General features: G+C 48.4%; 1 protein-coding gene across 2 annotated transcripts in view; it reads left to right on the forward strand.

Moving 5' to 3' along the window:
* LOC147121402 (uncharacterized) overlaps positions 1 to 24,315 on the forward strand; it is a 260,350-nt gene that overhangs the window by 57,938 nt on the left and 178,097 nt on the right. For both annotated transcript variants that reach the window (XM_085981621.1, XM_085981622.1), the window contains exons 7-9: positions 36 to 116; positions 2,253 to 2,367; positions 5,806 to 5,975. In XM_085981621.1, coding sequence (XP_085837747.1) covers positions 36 to 116; positions 2,253 to 2,367; positions 5,806 to 5,975 — 366 coding nt within the window. The remainder of the gene's footprint in view (positions 1 to 35; positions 117 to 2,252; positions 2,368 to 5,805; positions 5,976 to 24,315) is intronic.

The raw sequence follows: 24,315 nt of genomic DNA on the forward strand, positions 1-24,315 counted from the left end.
AATCTTTTATAACTTTTATCTTTGATTTGCTTTAGGATGTCACAGGGACTTCATGGTATCAAACAGAGTTTGGCCTCACAAATAAACCGAAAGCTCCACTCAAGCATATTATAGAGGTAAAAAGCAAGAGCACTTTTCTTGCAATATTTTGAAATACTTTAGAATGAATTATGTAAAAGAAATACAGCAAGCCAAACTTCTGTGATAAACTGTTGCAAAATTGGCAATAATAGCAGTCAAATACTTACTATCTCCCTGTCAGACTTGGTGTTATGATGAGATTTTTATTTCTCAATGGAATGTATATTCGTTGAGAATTATGAAATATTTCTTTAAATGTTCACCATTGCTTATCTACCACCATACCTTTTAATCTAATTTTCCAATGTACCTTAGTCAACTCACCATCATACCTATTTAAATTTAATACTCTAGTTTCAGATTTAAGTATGTCACTCTCAAGCTCAATGTGAAACTCTATCATATTATGATCGCTCTTCCCCAGATGATCCCTTACTATGAGATTACTAATTAACTCTGTCTCATTACACAAGACAAGATCTAAAATAGCCTCTTCCCTGGTTGGTTCCATGATGTATGTTCTAGGAAACTATCTCAAATTCATTCCATGAACTCGTCCTCCAAACTACTTTTGTCAGTTTGATTTGTCCAGTCTATGTGAAGATTAAAGTCCCTGGCTGGAGAGTCTAGAACTAGGGGTCATAGTCTCAGGATAAGGGGTCAGCTAAACAGCTATGACTGAGATGAGGTGAAACTTCTTCACTCAGAGGGTTATAAATCTTTGGAATTCTCTGCCCCAGAGGACAGTGGATGCTGAGTTGTTGAGTATGTTCAAGGCTGAGATTGATAGATTTTTGGACTCTAAAGGAATCAAGGGATATGGGGATCGGGTGGGAAAGTGGAGTTGAGGTCAAAGATCAGCCACGATCTTATTGAATGGTGGAACAGACTCGAAGGGCCAAATGGCCTACTCTTGCTCCTATTTCTTATGTTCTTATGACATCCTTTAGTGCCCTTGCTATGCTATAATTTTGCCAAGAAATTACACCTTAACAATGTAAATCTGATGTAAATCTGGAATGTTACCATGATATTGCGCTGTACTTTAGCTGTACCACTGATAACTTCTCAAACTGATGTTGCGGCAGTGAAGTAATATTGTGCTGTGGGGATAGTGCGGGAAGGTGGAGTTGAGGTAGAAGATCAGCCATGATCTTATTGAATGGTGGAGCAGGCTCGAAGGGCCAAATGGCCTACTCTTGCTCCTATTTCTTATCTTTCTTATGTTCTTATGTCTAACAGCTGCAGCTGGCACAGTGTTGTGATTGCATATACCTATCTAGTAGTGTGAGTCTAACTGGTAAACTTGTACCAGAAGGTGTATATGTAACCTGTTAGTCACCTGCTACATAGGGCTGAACATTGAAAGCATGCAGCAAGAACACCTAATTGTGTGCAGCCTGTCTAGCACAAGCGAGGCAGCGTTAATTACTATGCTTGTTCACACCTACCCAGTCAGTAGAACACTCAGCATTACAGGTATATGGCAATGAAACCCGTACAGCAAAGAACTGAATCCTTTGATTCTCACTTTATGCAACCATATTATTGGGGCTCTGAAGACATTTAAAATCCTTTATCAGAAAGTGAGCTTTGTCATGCGTTATACCCCTCAATTATCTTGTTGCTTTATTTTTTATTATTCTTTTGGTAAATATTATACTCATTGAGATGAGGGATGAAAGTACTGGGTAATGGGATGCAGTTCCACCTCTGTCACTGTGTGTAAGCACTGAGCACTCAGTTGCAGAGTAAACCAATCTACTTTGCTCAGCAATGTGCCAATCACTTAGAAGTTGGAACGAACCAAGTTGATAGTTCACCTTACAGCAGTGTGGTCTCCAGGCATGATTGACGGGGGAATTACCCAATCATCTCCATTCTGGCCGGGAATAGCGGTGTCACTATATGCAACCGTCAGGTTGCTGATTGGCTAGGCATTGTATTCCCACAGGTATCTCTTATGTAAATTACCATTGCCTCTGATCGCACTACCCAAGTGAGGTATTCAAAGCAATTTAAGAATTTATGTTCACTGTGGCTCAATGAGCATTTGTCTTTTAACATTTCTAAAGACCTGAAGTGAATGTTCAGTGGAAATTTGTGTAATTGCATGGTGTTTACAAGCCCACCATAATTTCTGTATCTGTTTTTCCTGTGCTGTGTAATAGGTGCGTAACTGGGAAAAGAAGCTTCGCGAATATCTAGATGATGGCAACGTTGAGAAACTCTGCAGCAATGCTACAAAAGAAATTGGCACTTACAGGGAGCTGGTTTCCAAATCAGGCATGTTTTGTGACAATGGGTTTTATTTTCCATGCACTTTATCTCCCTTTTGAAGGAATAATTAATTACCTGTAGCAATTTGTCAAAGTAAGATTTTTTTTCCCCCAAGAATAAATCGTTTAAGTAACTAGTATTAACTGCTAAGTAATACTCCTGCTATTTTCCAGTGCCATCTTTTTTAAATGTAGATGGAATAATGGAATTGTGGCTGCACATTCCCACCTACTTGCAGTGCAATTCAATTCCCCATGGAGACTGTGGGACCTGTACAGATATGCTATGCTAATTATCAAATTAGTCTCTGGACCTGACTACAAGATCAAATGAATTAAGCAACTAGGTTGGGGGATAGCATCCTAACCATTTTCCAACCCACTTAATCAAAAATGAATAACACCTTTAAAATAAATAAAAGGAAGTAAATATTTGCTTTAGAAAAACAAGGAATACTTTTTAAAACTTTATTTGTTTTTGCAATGTGAGCAACATTGGCAAGGCAGTATTTATTGAGCATCCCTAGTTTCCCTGATGACATTAGGAATCACCCACATAGCGTGGGCCTGGAGTTATCAGTAGGCCAGATCAGGTAGGGATGGCGGGTTCCCTTCCCTGAAGGACATTAGTGAACCAGTTGGATTCTTAACAACAATTCAGAAGCTTTCATGGTTGTTTTCCCGGTGCCACTCCAAAATTACCAGATTCATTGAATTCAGTTTCACAACTTGACATGAAGGGATTTGAGCTCACGGGGGTAGATCTTGACTTTGCAGAATATTGTAAAGTGAGCTGGCAACTCATTTTACATCTTTACCAATTTTTATTTCCACGCTTTCACCCATTTTAAGATCAAGTCAAGATTGGCCCCATTAGCTAAAGGGAAGAGAAATTGGTCCTCGTTGCACCCATTTTCTGGGCAGCAAATGGGCAAAAAGGAGCAATCTTGGGGAATAATGTCCCACACCCAATCTGTGGCTATTGGTAAAGGCTGCTTGCCAGACATCCCTGGTAGCCACCTGAAATAGGTGTTAGGCCCCTTGAATATGCTAATGAGGAGCCTAACGCCTGTCTAAAGATCTTTCTGAGGAAAGGTGCTGAGCAGAGCAGGCACTGGGCATGCTCTACTCAGTCGTTCAGTTCCTAATGCGATTTAGCTAATGGTCCCTAAACAGACTGCTGGAGGCCACCACCAAATGGTAAGTATATTTTTTAGCTTACCTTACTGTAGAGTTGGGTAAGCTGGAGTGCTCCTCCCGGCTCCATAGCACTACTGTGGATGCCTGCTGACTTGTGCTCATACCCACCCCCAACCCCCTCCCCCGATCCTCTACCCTCCCAGGACCTACCTGAGGGTCGTTGGCACATCAAGTTCTACTGAGCCTCACTCTCCTCTCCCAGAACTGCCAATGACTCTAGTAAGAGCCTTTTCAAGCTGCCATCATTACCCCTTTCTCAAAAAACAGACCCTTGGCCTTTCTGTCCTTGAAAACTACTGCCCCATCTCCAACCTCCCTTACCTCTCCAAAGTCCTATGTTAGAAGCATATATGAATGCAAGTTGTTGTTGCATGAAGACCTTCAGTCATGGTCACCTGCTTGCATTGCTATCTCTCTCTCTGGCTGTGAAGATGGCAACCACACTCACGTGCACCAAGTAATTTCAGGCAACCGCATGGGGATCTCTGTAATATCAGCCAGGCTGCAGTATGGGCATACATTTGTCAGGTGACTGCCAAATTGTATAGGAAAGCTGGAGAATTCATCATATTTGACATTACAGCACAGGAGCAGCGATGTAGGGCCATCCCATTTTACAGGGTTGCTGGCTTTCCCAAGTTCCAGGGTGCAATACATGGCGCACATGTTGCTTTGCAAGCTCCCACAGAAAACTCTTCAACTCTCTCAATAGGAATTTACATACTGTGTCCCACAACAAGCAAAGGATACTGCACGTCAATGTCGAGATATGCTGGAAGTTGTCGTAATGCATTCATGCTTTAAAATTCATCCCTCCCTTTCTTCAGGAAAGAAAATTATTTCAACAGATGGCATGTGGGTGACAAAGCCTAACCCCTGCTCCCGTGGATAATGACCTCACTGAACAGCAGAGGAGGATTACAACAAGGCACATTCCTTGTTATTAGAATGGTACCAGAGATGAGCGGCTTCAGTTCTGTGGAGAGACTGGAGAAGTTGGGGTTGTTTTTCTCAGAGCAGTGATTTGATAGAGGTGGTCAAAATCTGAATAATTTTGATAGAGTAAATAAGGAGAAACTGTTTCCAGTGGCAGGAGATTTGCTAAGCAGAGGATGCAGATTTAAGGTGATAGGCAAAAGAACCAGCTGCGACATGAGGAGACATTTTTTTACACCATGAGTTGTTGTGATCTGTAACGCACTACCTGAAAGGGTGGAGGAAACAGGTTCAATAGTAACATTCAAAAGGGAATTGGATGAATACTTGAAGGAAAACAATTTATAGGGGAAAGCTTAATTGGAGAGCTCGACCAAAGAGCAGGCACAGGCACAGTGGGCTGAATGGCCTCCTTCTGTGCTGTATCATTCTATGATTCCTCTAGAAGAGTAGTTATAGAGAAGACATTAAGGGGTAAAAAAAGTGGACGCTACCTTCGCTGGGGCACTACTTTGAGCACCCCCAAAATATTAGCGCCTCTGCGGGCAAAATTCATCGGTAGCGCCCCAAGAGGGGTGCTGCGAGGGAATATCGCGGCCCTATGTGCCACAGCAGCATGCGCTGCGGCACGTCACGCCGCGGTAATGCAAGCCTTCCTCCCCAGCTGGGCCACCAAGGATCGGAGTGCCGGCAAAAGAGCCTGGCACTCAAGAGGCGTGCCGGGCTCACGGAGCGCAGTCAGCACACCATGGGAGGGTTGCTGAGGAGGCCAGGGACGGCAACGGGGGCAGGTGCTGGCAGGCGGCCAGCAACAAAAATGGTTGCCCGGCACCTCGCCTTTAATTAGCGGCGCCCTGGCCGCAGATGGGCCCCCCGACCCCGTCGGACATAGTGTCCGGCGGTAAGTCGGGGCGATACCAAAGATCGTGGCCGAGGCGTGAGCGGGGTGCTGCGCACGGTGATGACGTCATCGCCGGCGGCGCAGCACCGCAGGGTGCTAACAATTAATGCCGCTGCTAACCTCCTGCTGAATTTTGCGGGAGGCGTTGACGGTGCCATGCCCAGGCTCTAGTTGCTTTTCGCCCCGTTTGCGAGAGGCGCAAAGCAACCAAATTTTTCCCCCTAGGGTTTTAAAGGGGCCCTTTCGAGAGGGGCTCTGCAGAATGCTGCAGCTCATAGTTGTAGCCTACTTTGGCCTGCTGTACTAATTATGTCCTAACTGCAGATTGTCTGATTTGATATGGTTAGTTTAAGAAATATAGCTCTGCCTCCATTTATACATTTTGACTATTTTCTAATATATGACCAGTGTCTTACTATGAGGATGGAAAATCACCTCTGGATGTCCTACATAAGGCAGCAGTGAACTATGCTTTGGCTATAAAATTGAAACCCAAGGACCCTGAGCTGCATTTCCATCTTGGTGTGCTGTTGGAGGAACACTACTATGCGTCTGTGATATATGGAGTCGTGGAAAAGGTAAGGCAGCCATAACATGTTAATTCCATGCAAACCCAATTGTTGCAGGTTTGAAAAGGAAGCCAACTCGTCACAATATTTTAAATCCTATTATTAAGTACAAAACATCGAGGATACAATTTTTCCATTTCTTTAGGGTTTTACTATTTCCCAAGATGTTGGGACTGTATATAAAAGTATTAAAGGAAAAGGTGACTATTATTGACTTCTATCAAAAAGGTTCCTATACAGAGAGTTCGTCCACACCAGTTTAAAAACAATGGATTTTCATTTGAGAGAAATATTTGTTTACAGGGTTCCTCCAGTAAAGGCCTCAGCTTCATCCCCTTACGCCCCCACCTCAATGAATTTCGAGCTCAACACGACTCTGAGCTCTTCTTCCATTGCCTTTGCCTTGTGCCCACTTTTTTGGCCAGGAGTCTTCCCCTCGCACAGCAGACCCTTTCTTCCGTCTTCAGAATTCCCGTTCCACCTAGACCCCTCTGACATCTTACCCTTTCTAGATCTTTTCATTGGGAAGTGCTGGCGTGACATCGGCTGTCTCAATATCTCTGCTCCCCTCACTCACTCTAACCTACCTCTCTCTGAACTTGCAGCACTGCGTTCTTTCAGATTCAACCTTAACATTGTCAGCAAACCTGCTCCAAAGGGTGGTGCTGCTGTTGCTTGGTGAACCAACTTCTGCCTTGCGGAGGCTGAACACCAACTCTCTGACACCTCCTCCTACCTCCCACTGGACCATGACCCCACCACCAAACATCAAGCCATCGTTTCCAAGACTGTCACAGACCTTATCTCCTCTCGAGATCTTCCCTCCACAGCCTCCAACCTCATAGTTCACCAACCCCGAACTGCCTGCTTAGAGTCATAGGGGGAGAAATGCAGTATCGCCACGTTTGGGGCATAATACTCGAGCGGGCACGAAATTTAGCGCCCGGCGCAAATTATCACCACCTACTGCTAAATTGACTTGCTTCACCCCAGGAGGTGCTTGGAGCGCTAAAACAGGCGCTGCACGACTGTCTTAAGGCGCTAAGCCGGAGAAGCGAGGCGCTACCACCGAGGGCGGGCGCAGCACAGGTGCGGCCAGTTAACGATTGCATGCAGACACGCTGGCGCCGGTCAGCTCTTAAAGGGGAGGTTCGATCTTGGATTGCAGCCACACCCTGCGCATCAGAGCCCTGATTCTCGGCCTGGACAGACCTGCTGCCACATTCTTATGCCTAGGACCATGGAGAGGGCCAAGGAGCGAGCGCAGCGGTTTAGTGAGGGGACCTTGCAGGCTCTGGTTGGCGCGGTGGAGCACAGGCGATCTATCCTGTTCCCGGACAGTGGTAGGAGGCCACTGCCCAACGACTATCGCAAAGCTCGGAGGGAGGTGGCTCACAGAGTGACCTCCAGCAGCATGGTGCCTAGGACCCCTGTGCAATGCAGGAAGAAGTTCAACGACCTCACTCGGGTCGTCCGGGTGAGTACCCTTTTCAGTATCCTCTTCATCACTGCATGTCCACCTCACTTTACGGCCAAAGGGTCCTGAAAGCCCCAATGCCCAGCCCTCATCCAACACCTATGGGCCTTTCATGAAACTCTCATGCACATTCAGCACTTTACACACTGTAAGGGCTATTCCACCATGGGAGGAAGTGCAGCCAAGATCAGGGCTTTACACTGTAAGGGCTATTCCACCATGGGAGGCAGTGCAGCCAAGATCAGGGCTTTACACTGTGAGGGCTATTCCATCATGGGAGGCAGTGCAGCCAAGATCAGGGCTTCACACTGTAAGGGCTATTCCACCATGGGAGGCAGTGCAGCCAAGATCAGGGCTTCACACTGTACTCAGAGCCCATCCTTTCTCTTGCAGGGCAAGCTGGCCCATAACAGGAGGCAGCAGCAATGGACCGGGGGAGGCCGGCCTCACCTTCAAGCCCTCACCGATCTGGAGCAGCGAGTCCAGCGGATTATGGCAGGCCGGATGATTGGCCCCGTCGCCACTGAAGATGCCGACCCTGTTCTGGACAGCAATGGTAAGGTGATCACCTTTTTGACCTCTCTCTTTCCATTTGTCTGGCCTCGAGTCCTGCTACAGTGAGCGCAGAAGAGGTGCGGCTTCTCACTGAAATGAGCGCCCAGGCGGAGCACAGGCACACTGAGCTCATGGCTGCAGTGGCAAGGATGCCCGAATCCATTGAGTCACTGGCACGGAGTGTCCAGGACTTCGGCGCAGCACTGGCAAGGAGCAGGACTTCGGCGCAGCACAGGCAAGGAGTCTCCAGGACTTCGGCGCAGCACAGGCAAGGAGTCTCCAGGACTTCGGCGCAGCACAGGCGGCTTCCACGCAAGTGCTTAGTGTTGTAATGCAATCAGTGGCTGGTCTCACGCAGACGCAGATTGAGGCCACACGAGCACTGATTGCTGCCACCCTCGCTGGATCGGGCACGAATCGCCGGGGCCCTCGCCACGCCGCAGCAGGCCAGCAGTCTGTGCTTCAGCAGATTGCTCCGCATGCTGCAGTGCTGCCCCTTGGGAGTGCCAGTGTGTCGTCCGATCAGGGAGTTGCTGTCCTCTGTTAGGATGGCAGCATTCCTGCTGCCAACACTGTCACTTCTCCACTGCAGCTGCCATCACCTGTAGGACAGACTGCTGCCGCCCATGCAGAGTTGGAGCAGTCAGCAGCCGGGCCCTCCAGGCCCAGAGCTGGTCCAGGCCGTCCCTCAAGGGCATCTGCAGACTCAGTTTCTGACATGCAGCATCCTTCCCCCAACCTTGCTGCAGCCACTGGGGTCCCATTGCGGAGGAGCTGCAGGGTGGGAAGGGGCGAATCTCGCAAGCGAAGCAGATCACCCTCGAAGGGCAAAAAGTAGGAGGTGTGGCAAAATGCTGTTAAATGTTTTATTGAAGGCCGAGGATCGTGGTCATTTTTTGGTTACTGTTTTGTTCATTGTCTCCACGTTGTGAGAGCCAGGTATGTGTCTGTGATGAAATAACTGTGTTCTGGTATTTGTACTTGCACAATGTCTGGAATGTTCCACTAGGGGGAACCACTAATGCTCCTCCCTGGCCCCGCCCCTCTTCTAGTATGTTCTACCAAGGGCTCGGTCGATGATGGACTCTGTTAACTCTGCCATGATTCTTATTTAATAAAAGGCTTCAGTCTTAAGCTTTAACTTTGGATTTGGGCAGTTATTTGGCACATCAGTGTCTGACTGCTTTTTTGGGGGTTTCTTTCTCTTACTTTGTCATGCAGGAAGGGCACACAGTTTGTTAAATAAAGAAGTGTCTTTATTCAGAATGTGCATGTTTGCTCTTTGAACTATTTGTTGCCTTGACTGGCTTAGGGGTTGCGGAACGGTTCCATTCATGTTCTTTCAATGGCAGAAGCCATTCCCTCAGAGGGGGCCTAGAACCGACATGCAATAAGCCACTGACGGATGGCCCTTGCACTTTGTGCCTCCCTCCTGTCTTGGTGCTCCTCCTCCTCCTCCTCTGCTGGTGCTCCAATGTCTGGTGGCAGTGGCTTGAGTCCTGAGGATTGCCAGGTTATGCAGCATGCAGCACACTACAACGAAATGGGAGACTCGCTCAGGTGAGTGCTGAAGGGCTCCCCCGGAATGGTCCAGACAGCAGAACCATTGCTTTAGCACGCCGATTGTGTGCTCAATGATGTTCCTGGTCACTTGATGGCTCTCATTGTATCATTCTTCAGCAGGGGTGCTGGGCGCACGGAGCGGGGTCATCAGCCAGGTGCACAGAGGATAGCCCTTGTCCCCGAGAAGCCAGCCTCCTGGGTGAGCCGGGGCCTCGAAAAGGTCTGCCACAGAAGTCTGGCGCAGGACGAAGGCGTCGTGGCTACTGCCTGGAAAGCGGGCATTGACAGCGAGTATCAGCTGTCTGTGGTCACACACCAACTGGACGTTCAACGAATGGAACCCCTTCCAGTTGCGGTAATCCTCGGCATTCTCTTGCGGTGCCCGCAAAGCCAAATGCGAGCAGGCAATGGCGCCCTGGACCATGGGGAAGCCCGCTATTCTTGCAAATCCCAGTGTGCGCTCTTGCTGCTTGTCCGGGGTCATGGGGAAGGAAATGTACTGATGTCTCCTTTTAAAGAGGGCATTCGTGACTTGACGGATGCAGCAATGCACCGCAAACTGGGAGGTATTGGCAATGTCCCCAGTAGCGGATTGGAAAGAGCCGGTGGCATAGAAGTTGAGAGCCACTGTCACCTTCACTGCCACCAACAGAGACGTCCTGCTCCTCAGTTGAGGCTGCAGATCTGGCTGAAGCAGGTGGCAGAGCTCAGTGACCACCTCCCTGCTGAATTGCAGCCTCCGAAAACACTGCTCCTCAGACATGTTGAGGTATGAGAACTGTTGGCGGAAAACCCTGGGACGGTAAGTTCTCGTGTGCCGACGCCTGTTGGCCCTCCTCCGTCTGGCTATGATTGGCACTCTCTCGGTGTCTCTGAGCCCTCTCAATGTAATGGAGAAGCCCAACGTTTCCACCCATTGCAGCCCCATAGTATGTGGCCACTCAAGGTTATGCCAGTGAAAAAGCAAACCAACTACAAAGTTCTGGGCCGACGCCAAAAGTACCTCTGCGAGCGCTGACTCAATGCAGAAACCTCTCTCCCTTTGTCTCTCTGCAAATCTATCTCTCTCTCACAGAAGGAGTGGTCCAAAAATGGCTACCACAAAGAAGCCAGGAAGAGCCCCCTTTAAATAGCATCCCCCCCCAGCCCCACAGCGACTGGGAACCATTCCAGTCAACCAGTCGCTGGGAGCGCCAGGCGGAAAGGAGGGGGGCGCCACTGAATTTCCAGTTCGGGGCACCCCAAGGGCGTTGCACCATGAAATGACATCAGGATCTGCGCGCGCAGCTGAGCGGGCGTTGTGGTTTTGTGCCGCCGCTAAATGTCCGCTCAATTTCGTGAGAGGCGCAGGACTCGCCGCACCCGGGCGCTAGCCGCCTCGCGCCCCACTTATCGCCCTCTTAAGGCGCTAACGGGTGGCGCAAACAACTGAATTTCTCCCCCATAGAGTCATAATGGCATAGGAGGCCATTCAGCCCATCAAGTCCATGCCAGCTCTCTGTAGAGCAATCCAGTCAGTCCCATTCCCCCGTTCTACCCCCGTAGCCCTGCAAGTTTATTTCCCTTACGTGCCTATCCAGTCTCCCCTTGAAAACATTGAGGGCAGGATTTTCATTGGGCCGTGGAGGTGGGATTGGAGGCGTGTGGGGGGTTAAAATTTTGAAATCGGGGGCACGAACCCGTCCCGCCCCCAACCCACCTCCATGCCAGTTTCAAAGGAGGCGGATACCCGACCTGTGCTGGGACCCGCCTCCCCGAGGCGGGAAGGGGATTAGTGCCAATTAACTGCCTGTTAACAGGCAGTTTTTAGCCTAATCCCTATTTTTATTCTTGAAGTGTGGGATTCCCGACGGCTCCAAACCACACCAAGTTAGCGAGGCGGGCTGTCGGGCTGAAGGGCTTGGAGGGTTCGAGATGTCCGGTGTTCAGGTGAGTGATGGGTGCATGAGTTCAGAGGTAAGTGTGTTTGGTGTGTGTAAAGTGTTTAAAGAAGTTTTACTTACATTTACTTACCTTTACAGCCTTCCTTCCTTCAGGTCTCGGGAGTCCCTCATCTCACCGGCACAGAAAGCAGAATGGCCGCGAGCTGTCGAAAGCTGCAGCATTCAGCTTTCTGTTCCGGAGAGATCTCTAAATCAGCCGGAGAGGAAGGAATTAACTTGGAATACAGATTGTCAGAAACAGCTGTCAAACGCTGATATTTCATCTGTCAATAGCTCTTGACAGATGAAATGTCAATCTGTGATGTCACCTGCTGCCGGGTGGCCCTTAATTGGCCTGCTGAGCCCGCTGGGTGGACTCAACAAGGTCAATCAAGTGAAAATCGCGTGGGTTGGCCACAACTCGATGGAGGCGGGACTACAACCCCGAAAGTTGTAGTCCCACCTCCTACACGCCTCCTCAATGAAAATCCAGCCCCGAGTGTCTCCGCTTCCACCACTTCCGTCGGCAGCGAATCCCACGTCATCACCAGTCGCTGTGTAAAAAAGTTTTCCTCACATCTCCCCTGTATCTCTTGCCCAAAATCTTAAATCTGTCTCCCCTAGTCCTTGTACCATCAACCAGTGGGAACAGCCTTTCCCTGCCTAGCCTATCCAAACCCATCATAATCCTGTACACCTCTACCAAATCACGCCTCAACCTCCTTTGCTCTAATGAAAACAAATCCAGCTTCTCCAACCTGTCCTTGTAGCTAAGATCCCCCATCCCCAGAACCATAGACAGAAAAGGACATAGACAGGCTAAGTGAGTGGGCAGAGATTTTGCAGATGCAATATAATGTTGGAAAGTGTGAGGTTATGCACTTTGGCAGAAAAAATCAAGGAGCAGGTTATTATCTAAATGGAGAGAAACTGCAAAGTGCTACAGTACAAAGGGATCTGGGGGTCCTGGTGCATGAAACACAAAAAGTTAGTATGCAGGTGCAGCAGGTGATCAGGAAGGCCAATGGAATCTTGGCTTTTATTGCAAGGGGGATGGAGTATAAAAACAGGGAAGTCTTGCTGCAGTTATACAGGGTATTGGTGAGGCCACACCTGGAATACTGCGTGCAGTTTTGGTTTCCATATTTAAGAAAAGATATACTTGCTCTCGAGGCGGTTCAGAGAAGGTTCACGCGGTTGATTCCAGAGATGAGGGGGTTGACGTATGAGGAAAGGTTGAGTAGGTTGGGACTCTAGTCATTGGAGTTCAGAAGAATGAGAGGCGATCTTATCGAAACATCTAAGATTGTGATGGGGCTTGATCGGGTGGATGCGGTGAGGATGTTTCCACTGATGGGTGAGATTAGAACTAGGGGGCATAATCTTAGAATAAGGGGCTGCCCTTTCAAAACTGAGATGAGGAGAAACTTCTTCACTCAGAGGGTAGTAAATCTATGGAATTTGCTACCCCAGAGAGCTGTGGAAGCTGCAACATTAAATAAATTTAAAATGGAGATAGACATTTTCCTAGCAGATAAGGGAATTAGGGGTTATGGGGAGAGGGCAGGGAAGTGGACGTGAGTCTAGGTTCAGATCAGCCATGATCCTATTGAATGGCGGAGCAGGCCCGAGGGGCCGTATGGCCCACTCCTGCTCCTATTTCTTATGTTCTTATGTTCTTATTGTGGTAAATCTCCTCTGCACCCTCTCTAGGGCCTTCATATCCTTCCTAAATTGTGGTGACCAGAACTGGACGCAATACTCCAGTTGTGGCCTAACCACGCTTTATAAAGGTTCAGCATAACTTCTCTACTTTTGTACTCAATACCTCTATTTATGAAGCCCAAGATCCCATATGCTTTGTTAACCACTCTCTCAATATGTCCTGCCACCTTCAGGGACCTATGCACATTAACTCCCAGGTCCCTCTGTCCCTGCACTCTTTAAAACTGTGCCATTAAGTGTATATTGCCTCTCCCTGTTCCTTCTGCCAAAATGCATCACCTCACACTTCTCTGTATTAAATTCCATCTGCCACTTGTCTGCCCATTCTTCTCGCCTTTCTATGTCCTGTTGCAGTCGATTGGTATCATCATCACTGTTTGCCACACCCCCAAGTTTGGTGTCATTGGCAAATTTAGAAATTCTACTCTGTATTCCAATATCCACATCATTTATACATATCGAAAAAAGCAGTGGCCCCAGCACTGACCCTTGGGGAACACCACTGTCTACCATCCTCCAGTCTGAAAAACAGCCATTTACCACAACTCGCTGTTTTCTATCCTTAAGCCAATTCCTTATCCAAGCTGCCACTGACCCACCTATTCCATGAGCCTCAATTTTGTTAACCAGCCTTCTATGTAGTACTTTGTCAAACGCCTTTCTAAAATCCATGTAGACAACATCCATTGCATTCCCTTCATCAATCCTCTCTGTTACTTTATCAAAAAATACAATTAGATTAGTCAAACACGATCTGCCCTTTACAAATCCATGTTGGCTCTCCTTAATTAGCTTAAACCTTTCCACATGCCTGTTAATTTTTTCCTTGATTATTGTTTCTAAAACTTTACCCACCACTGATGTTAAACTGTAGTTACTAGGATTGTCCTTGCGCCCTTTCTTGAACAATGGTGTCATATTTGCCACTTTTCAACCCTTAGGCACCTCCCCCGCATCTAGGGAAGATTGGAAAATTATGGCAAGCCCTTCCGCTAGCTCCTCCCCCAATTCCCTTAGCAACCTGGGATGCAAGCTGTTACTGCCGAATTGGAGCCTGAACGGACCCAGTGATATACAGGGTCGACGTATACCCAACTTCGACTTATAGAGCAATAAACTCAGACTACTGCGGACCTTGCTGGAATGTGCGAGTACACTTTTATTTACAGAGCGCACTGGGAGAAGTGCTATACACCCCCTTGGTGCAATCGCCAGCTTCTCAGCTTTACAATAGCAGCCGCGCTCCTTTTATACAATTTAAAAACAGGAAAGATACCATATTACATTAATTCCTTGGCCAATCTGGTACTTTAGCATCCTTTAACTTTGGCCAATCCGATACCTTAGCAACCCTTAATCACATTCTGTCAAAAACAAGTTGATTATATTATTATACCATTAGCAAACAACTTAATTATATTACTGTTCTGTGCAAGTGACATCACACGTTTGGTGTAAGCAGATCAAGTCAGCTGTCTGTTATGCCAGTGTCTGCAAAATGTCAATGAATGTCAAGTATTTCAGTAGGCACTACGGTGCCATTTTAAAATTTCCTCTAACAGCCCCTCCTTTTGGTCCTGGAGCACGATCCTCTTGCTCCCAGATGACCAGTGTTCTTCGTTTCTTCACAGGGTTGGTTTACAACCACTGACTCATCTCGTGAGAACCGGCCGTTCCGGCCACGTCATCATACGTTTCTTCTTCTTCACCCATATTTCTGGGCAGGAGGTCGGTGTATTCGACAGAAGCTACTGGCAGCACAGCTTTCACAGCAGTTTGACAGCACATTTTAATGATACTCAATGTACAGCACAGCAGTATACATATCACAACCATGATCAATATCATTTGCACTAGCCAAGCACCCCAGCCTGATCCTTCCAGTAACCAATCAAACCATCCGCCTCCAATATTGGATTGATGGAGCAAAGCTACTTGTTTTTGAATATGGTCCGCTAGGTTGGTAATATTTTCAGAACTGTCTGGGATGTATGTACAGCATTCTGCTCCGATCATGGCACGTGTACCGCCCTGTGCAGCTAGTAGGTAATCTAGTGCCATTCTATTTTGTAGGGCGACAGTTCTTAGGGCTACCATTTCGGCACTCATCTCTCTCAGGGATTCAGCCGTGTCATTGGCTACTCCCTCAATTATGTTTGCCAATAACCATATTTCTTGAGAAGTAAACACTATTCCAGCCGTGGGGAACATAGCTCCTAGTACCACCTGCCAGGTGGGAAGTTCTCTTTTAGTACGACTATGCTTGTGGTGGTCTTTCAATTCCTTTATGTGGTGTATATATGGTACTACATACCCCAAATAGCATGATCCTGCCCAATTCTCTGGTAGCCAGGGGTATGCTCTATGACCGCATATGAAGTATGTACCATTATAGGCTGTCATTATCTGTCCCGGTTGTTCGGGGTTTATGTTGGCGCGGAAGACGGTAAAACCCATCTGGTTGTCAGTATTTGTTCGCCTGGTCCCATTCCATGGTTTATTATTGGTCAAATTCATCAAATTGGTGGTATTGAACCACCAGCTTTCCATGGAATTTCCTGCATTATATGTGGTAAAATTTTGTATTCAATGACTTTTCCCCACATCGATTCTGATCCCTTCAGTCTGTTCTGTACCGCGCTCCCAACATATCTCCCCGATCGGCTGGCCCTTTCCTGACGTATTGGTAAGAACTAAAAAGGGGGGTTCTTTCGTGTAATTATATGTTGGCTTATACCATTCTTTAAAATTTTCTAACGAATATCCTCCCCCCCGGAACTCATTCCTTAGGCTAGTCCATTTCTGTTCCCAGGTTTTTCCGAAGGTGGATAAAGTGGTATTTTCCTGTTTCGGATGATTTCTATTAATTATCCATTCTGCCATATCTGTGAGGTTCAAGGATATTGGTCGCAAGGGTATCCCTCCTTTCGCATGAGTGGGAGTATGGCTACATACCCAACAGGCATCTATCCCACTCTGTTTGGCATACTTATATGACATATATAAAAACGTATTTATATGCAATCCCCGTTTTCTATGCGGTCCTGTCGCCGCATCTCCCATGACAATACGTATCAACACAACTATGCACAGTAACTTATACATGTTTTTGATGCAATATTCTTGTTCCAGTTATTGCCGAAGGGGTCTCCCTTTTTTTTTCTGTGGAACAGATTCAGAACAGTGGGGGTAATTATTCACGTTCATGTCCTTTATATAACTTCAACTGAGTCCAATGTTTCCATATGCCCTTTCCCCTTATGTCCAGACAGGCACAGGTGTCCCCACTGATTATGATCTCATAGGGTCCGCTCCATTTCGGCGCGAACCCCAGTTTGCCAGGTAGATTTCTTACCATGACCCGCGCTCCGGCGGGGGGAACGTCCGGGAGCATGTTAAGTTCTAGCTCCTTGTCCCTTTCCCGCTGTTGGTCACGGATATTTTTACGCATCTCCTTTAATTGAGTGCTGAGTTCCAAAACGTATCGTTTTAATTTATCTTTTAGAGGACCTACATCGGCCCCACCTGTTATGATGCCTTCGGGTAATTGCATCGCCCTTCCTGTCATTAGTTCATAAGGGGTAAGGCCAGTCGTTCGGTTTGTAGTGACCCGAAGTTTCATCAGGATGATGGGCAGCACTTCAGTCCATGTTTTTCCCGATGTTTGCATCGCCTTGGCCAATGCATTTTTAAGGGTACCGTTCATCCGTTCCACCATTCCTGAACTTTGTGGGTGATAGGGGATGTGGAACTTCTGTTTTATACCCATTAATTGACATACGGTTTTTATGACACTACCAGTAAAGTGAGTGCCTTGATCGGAGTCGATTTGAAGGGGCACTCCCCATCGGGGAATTACTTCTTCTGCTAGGATTCTGGCAACCGTCAGGGCGGTGCAGTTCCGTGTTGGAAAAGCCTCCACCCATCGAGTGAATTGGTCTATGATTACCAGGCAGTATGTTTTACCGTGGGACGGGGGTAGAGGGCCGGTAAAATCGATTTGCAAATGTTTCCATGGGCCTCGCGGCCTGGGTTGATGTCCCATATTAACCTTTATTGGCCTGCCTGGATTGTACTGTGCACACGTAACACACCGGTGGCAGTGTTTAGCAATATCTCTTCCCATCCCTTTCCACCACCATTCTGTACCGAGACTTCCTGTCATTGCCTCTCTTCCCGAGTGAGAGAGCCCGTGGTGAATTTCCAACAGAGTGTTTTGTATGCACTCTGGGGCCATTACCTTATCATCCTTTCGCCAGACGTTATCGCTTCCTTGTATAGCGCCTTGTTTCTCCCACGTACCTCATAGAGTCATAGAGTCATAGAGTTATACAGCACGGATAGAGGCCCTTCGGCCCATCGTGTCCGCGCCGGCCATCAAGCCCTGTCTAATCTAATCCCATATTCCAGCATTTGGTCCGTAGCCTTGTATGCTGTGGCATTTCAAGTGCTCATCCAAATGCTCCTTAAATGTTGTGAGGGTTCCTGCCTCCACAACCCTTTCAGGCAGTGAGTTCCAGACTCCAACCACCCTCTGGGTGAAAAAGTTCTTTCTCAAATCCCCTCTAAACCTCCCGCCCTTTACCTTGAATCTATGCCCCCTAGTTATTGACCCCTCTACTAAGGGAAAAAACTCCTCAGCATCCATCCTATCTATGCCCCTCATAATTTTGTACACCTCAATCATGTCCCCCCTCAGCCTCCTCTGCTCCAAGGAAAACAAACCCAATCTGCCCAGTCTCTCTTCATAGCTGAAGCGCTCCAGCCCTGGTAACATCCTGGCGAACCTCCTCTGCACCCTCTCCAACGCGATCACATCCTTCCTGTAGTGTGGCGACCAGAACTGCGCACAGTATTCCAGCTGTGGCCTAACCAGTGTTTTATACAGCTCCATCATAACCTCCTTGCTCTTATATTCAATGCCTCGGCTAATGAAGGCAAGTATCCCATATGCCTTTTTTACCACCTTATCCACCTGTTCCGCCACCTTCAGGGATCTGTGTACTTGCACACCCAGATCCCTCTGACCCTCCGTCTTGCCTAGGGTCTTACCATTCATTGTGTATTCCCTTGCCTTGTTAGTCCCCCCAAAGTGCATCACCTCACACTTTTCCGGGTTAAATTCCATTTGCCACTGTTCCGTCCATCTGACCAACCCATCTATATCATCCTGCAGACTGAGGCTACCCTCCTCGCTATTTACCACCCTACCAATTTTTGTATCATCCGCGAACTTACTGATCATACCTTTTACATTCATATCCAAGTCATTAATGTAGACCACAAACAGCAAGGGACCCAGCACCGATCCCTGTGGTACCCCACTGGCCACAGGCTTTCAGTCACAAAAACAACCTTCGACCATCACCCTCTGCCTTCTGCCACTAAGCCAGTTTTGTATCCAATGTGCCAAGGCACCCTGGATTCCATGGGCTCTTACCTTCTTGACCAGTCTCCTGTGCGGGACTTTATCGAAGGCCTTACTGAAATCCATGTATACCACATCCACTGCGTTACCCTCATCCACACACCTAGTCACCCCCTCAAAAAATTCAATCAAATTAGTCAGACATGATCTTCCCTTGACAAAGCCATGTTGACTATCCCTGATTAATCCTTGCCTCTCCAAGTGGAGACAAATTTTGTCCCTCAGAATTTTTTCCAATAATTTTCCTACCACTGATGTTAGGCTCACTGGCCTGTAGTTCCCCGGTTTTTCCCTACTTCCCTTCTTGAATAATGGTACTACATTAGCGGTTCTCCAGTCCTCTGGCACATCCCCTGTGGCCAGAGAGGTCCTGAATATATGTGTTAGAGCCCCCGCAATCTCTTCCTTTGCCTCACACAGCAGCCTGGGATACATTTCATCCGGGCCTGGGGATTTATCCATTTTTAGGCCAGCTAAAACCGCCAATACCTCCTCCCGCCAATACCTCCTCCCTTTCTCAACATCTGGTGTGTCCTCGTGCAGTTCTTCAATACTTATCTCATCTCCTGGGTTACTTATGCTAGCCACTGGTGTGTCGCTAATCTCCTCTTGTTCTAACGCGAATTGTGCAGCTTTGTCCGCTGCTTGGTTCCCCTGGTGGTTTAACCAATCTGGGCTAGTTCTGTCTGGCTCTCTCTGGTGTGCCTTGATTTTTATTACTGCAACTTGTTGGGGCTTATTACTAGCCTCAAGGAGGGCCTCTATCCTTCTCTGATGTTTTATAGGATTGCCTCCTGTCGTAATGAATCCTCTCCTACCCCAGGCGGTCATATAGTCATGGACTACCCCAAAGGCGTATCTACTATCTGTGTAGATGTTTACTACTTTATTTTCCGACATCTCCAGTGCCTTAGTGAGTGCCACTAACTCGGCCACTTGGGCTGACAAACCCCCGTCGATTCGCCCTGACTACTGTTTCCAGTCGGCCATTAACTACGGCCCACCCTGTGCGGGGTAGTCCATCCATATATTTGCGCGACCCATCTATGTAAAGTGTTCCTTCGGCCGTCGCCAGAGGGGTATCCTTTATTCTATCTTCTTCTAAGTTCACATCTACATCCCCACAATTATGAGGCTCTCCGGTTCCTAATATTCCTTCTGCCGGATTGTCCCCCATATCCCTAATGATGGTTACTGCTTTACTCGGAGGGAGGAGGACCGCTTCCCATTTTGCTCGTCTCATATTTGAGACGGATCTCAATTTTCCCATGTTCAGCATTTCTACCAAGGTGTGTTTGGTGTGAAGGATAATGTTTCCTGTCATCACAATTGGCTCGCTGACCTTTATGGCCCAGGCAGCACAATCTAATGCGGCTATACACCGTGAAAGCCCGGTTACTACAGGTCCTTCTGCAGTGGAGTAGTATGCCACTGGCCTGCGCTTGTCCCCATGATCCTGTGTTACCACCGCGGTATAAAATCCCCCTTCATTATTGCAGTGTATGTGGAAGTCTTTGCACATGTCTGGTAATCCCAATCCTGGGGCTGATAATAATTCTGACTTCAGTTGGATATAAGCTTCCTCCTGCTCTGGGCCCCATTCTATTGAGTCCAGTGCTGGTTTGCCCCCTTTCACTAGCCGCTGTATGGGTTCTGCTATTTTAGCGAACCCTGGGATAAAATTTCTACTATAATTAAAGAGGCCTAATACCTTCCTTACTCCCCTCACTGTTACGGGCCTGGGCATTGTGATGAAATATATGCCTTCATCAGCCCATGTGTTTTACCTGCTTGTATTGTGCGAACCGCCCCCTTTTGTTCCTATTGTGTGTATTGGCTACGCCCCTGTCTTTTGCCATATAAAGGTCTCAAGAGCTGTATGAGTCATTCCTACCAGACAAACCCGATGTGGGAAGACCTGCAATGCTGCAATGTTCTTAGTGATTAAAAGCCTTTAGTTGAATCCTTTAAACTCCTTGTCTTTGAGTTGTTGAAGGCACATCAATTTTAATCACTAAAACACCAAGATGGATCGACTCCTGAAACCAGAGCGCTTGGATCTGGACCCCCATGCCTCAGACGCAGCCACACAGTTCGGACACTGGTTCCGATGCTTCGAATTTTTCATTGCAAACTCATCCACCGCCATAGCAGCCGCAACCGCTACCAGAGACATGAAACTGGGAATCCTGCGAAACTGGGTGAGCCATCGGGTCTCCCCTTTCATCCAAGATGCCACCAGCTACGGGGATGCCTGCTCCATTCTGAAGGCCCACTACGTGCGGCCAATAAACGAGGTGTACGCCAGTCATCTTCTGACTACTCACACGCAGCGGCATGGTGAGTCACTAGAGGACTTTATACTAAGCCTAAAAGTACTGGGCAGAGACTGTAACTGTAAGGCCGTGTCTGCCATCGTGTACACGGAGGAGCTGATTCGAGACTCCCTTATTGCGGGCCTCAGTTCAAATTACATTCGGCAGAAACTGTTTGAAAAGGAGGGACTGGACTTAAAACAGGCTATAGATATAGCGCGATCGCTGGATATGGCCCAGAAGAACTCTGAATCCTGTTCCCCAGGCCACGCAGCCCACTCCGCCTCATGCGCGCCGTGGGGGCCGCCATCTTGGAAGCCATCTTCACCTCCCAGGTCTCAGGCCAGCCCAGCACCATTGGAGCTCCAGCCTCCACCCAGGAGCCCCACTACTGCCGCGATGCATCGGGGCCCGAAATGCTACTTCTGCGGCCAGGACAAACACTCCAGGCATCTGTGCCCAGCAAAGGGCACCACCTGTTTTAAATGCGGGAAGAAAGGACATTTCAGCAAAGTCTGCAGAGGGAACCCCGCCTCCAACTCCACCACCGCCGCGTGCGCGCCGTGGGGGCGGCCATCTTGGACGCCATCTTGTCCACCCTCATGGAGTCCACCATCTTGCCCCGACTACACGGACCTCCAGGACCCACTAGTGGCCTCGATCACAGTGGATCAATCCAGGCCACATCCGTTGTCCAAATCGATGATGGACATAGAGGTAAACGGAAACAAGGTTAAATGCTTGATTGACTGCGGGAGCACCGAAAGCTTTATTCATCCTAGCCTGGTAAAACGACTTTCACTAACGATAGTCCCCACACAGGGCAAAATCGCCATGGCCGATAAGACTCATACCTCAAAAATTACAGGTTTCTGCGCAGTTATGTTGTCGGTAAAAGGCAATGATTACAGAGATTTTAAACTATTGATAATGCCAGATCTCTGTGTGAGCGTGATCTTGGGTCTGGACTTCCAGTGCCACCACCAAAGTATCACGCTTACCTACGGTGGGTCCCAGCCGCCCCTCACAGTGTGCAGTCTGGCTACCCTGAAGGTCAAGTCGCCCTCTCTGTTCGCCAACCTCGCACCCAACTGTCGACCCATAGCGACCAAGAGTAGGCGGTACAGCTGGGAGGATAGACGGTTCATTGCGTCGGAAGTAGAAAGACTCAAGCGGGAGGGTATCATTGAATGCAGTACCAGCCCGTGGTGCGCCCAGGTAGTAGTAGTTAAGGGTAGCGAAAAGAAGCGGATGGTGATAGATTATAGCCAGACGGTTAATCGAAACACCCAGCTAGACGCCTACCCTCTGCCCCGCATAGCGGATATGGTTAACCAAATCGCGCAATATCGGGTGTTTTCCACCATCGACCTAAAATCGGCATACCACCAGCTCCCCATTAGGCCGGAGGACCGTCCATACACCGCCTTCGAGGCGAACGGACGTCTCTACCACTTCCTCAGAGTCCCCTTTGGGGTAACGAATGGGGTCTCGGTCTTCCAGCGGGAGATGGACCGCATGGTCGATGAGAACCAGTTAACAGCCACCTACCCATACCTAGACAACGGCACCATCTGTGGCCACGACCAGCAAGACCACGACCCGAACCTCGCGAGATTTCTGAAAACCGCCCTCAGACTCAATCTCACCTACAATGAGGATAAGTGTGTCTTTAGCACCACGCGCCTCTGTATCCTGGGTTGCGTGGTGGAAAACGGGGAAATCGGTCCGGACCCCGACCGATTGCGCCCCCTACGGGAGCTACCCCTACCAAACACTCCCAAGGCCCTGAAAAGGTGCCTGGGGTTCTTCTCCTATTACGCCCAATGGGTCCCCAATTATTCCGACAAGGCCCGTCCCCTCCTGAAATCAATGTCCTTCCCGCTCACGGCCGAGGCCCAAGCCGCCTTCAACAGCATTAAACACGACATTGAGAAGGCCGCGCTGCGGGCAGTGGACGAAAACATCCCTTTCCAGGTCGAAAGCGATGCGTCCAACTTCGCTTTAGCAGCCACCCTCAACCAGGATGGGCGGCCCGTAGCCTTTTTCTCAAGAACCCTCCAAGGGCCCGATATCAGGCACTCCTCGGTAGAGAAGGAGGCCCAGGCCATAGTAACATAGAGATAGGAACAGGAGTAGGCCATTCGGCCCTTCGAGCCTGCTCCGCCATTCAATGAGATCATGGCTGATCTTCGTCTGAGATCATAGCTGATCTTACCAGTTCAGTACCCCGTCCCCGCCTTTTCTCCGTAACCCTTAATCCCCTTAGCCTTCAGAAATATATCCAATTCTCTCTTGAAAATATTTATTGAATTAGCCTTCACAGCCCTCTGTGGCAGGGAATTCCACAGGCTCACCACTCTTTGAGTGAAGAAATTCTTCCTCATCTCTGTTTTAAATGATTTGCCCGCTATTTTTAGACTGTGGCCCCTGGTTCTGTGCTCCCCTGCCATTGGAAACATTCTCTCTGAATTCAGCCTGTCCAGGCCTGCCATAATTTTATATGTTTCGATGAGATCCCCTCTCAATCTTCTAAACTCCAGTGAGTACAAGCCCAAACTATTCAATCTCTCCTCGTAGGTCATTCCCGCCATTCCAGGTATCAGCCTGGTGAATCGCCGCTGCACTCTTTCCATGGCAAGAACATCCTTCCGCAGATGGGGCGACCAAAACTGTACACAATACTCCAGATGCGGTCTCACCAGCACCTTGTACAGCTGTAGTAAGGTATCCCTATTCCTATACTCGAACCCCCTTGATATGAAGGCCAACATACCATTTGCCTTCTTAATCGCCTGTTGCACCTGCATGCTCTCCTTCAGTGACTGGTGCACAAGAACACCCAGGTCCCTCTGCACTTCCCCATCTCCCAATCTATTGCCATTTAGATAATAATCCACCCTCCTGTTTTTACCCCCAAAGTGGATAACCTCGCATTTATCCACATTATAGTGCATCTGCCACGTATCCGCCCATTCCCCCAACCTGTCCAAATCGCACTGTAGCCTCCTGACATCCTCATCAGAGCCCACCCCTCCTCCTAGTTTAGTGTCGTCAGCGAATTTGGAAATATTGCATCCAATTCCCTGATCCAGATCATTTATATATATTGTGAACAGCTGGGGTCCCAGGACAGATCCTTGCGGCACCCCGCTGGTCACTGCCTGCCACTCCGAAAACGAGCCGTTTATTCCAACTCTCTGTTTTCTATCCGCCAGCCAGTTCTCTATCCACGTTAATACTTTGCCCCCAATCCCATGAGCCTTAATTTTGCATGATAATCTTTTGTGTGGAACCTTATCGAAGGCTTTCTGGAAGTCAAGGTACACCACATCCATTGGCTCTCCCCCATCTATTTTACCAG

Source organism: Somniosus microcephalus, chromosome 3 (genome assembly GCF_052327205.1).
Source record: "Somniosus microcephalus isolate GS21.2 chromosome 3, FLI_Smic_1.0, whole genome shotgun sequence".
Lineage (NCBI taxonomy): Eukaryota > Metazoa > Chordata > Chondrichthyes > Squaliformes > Somniosidae > Somniosus > Somniosus microcephalus.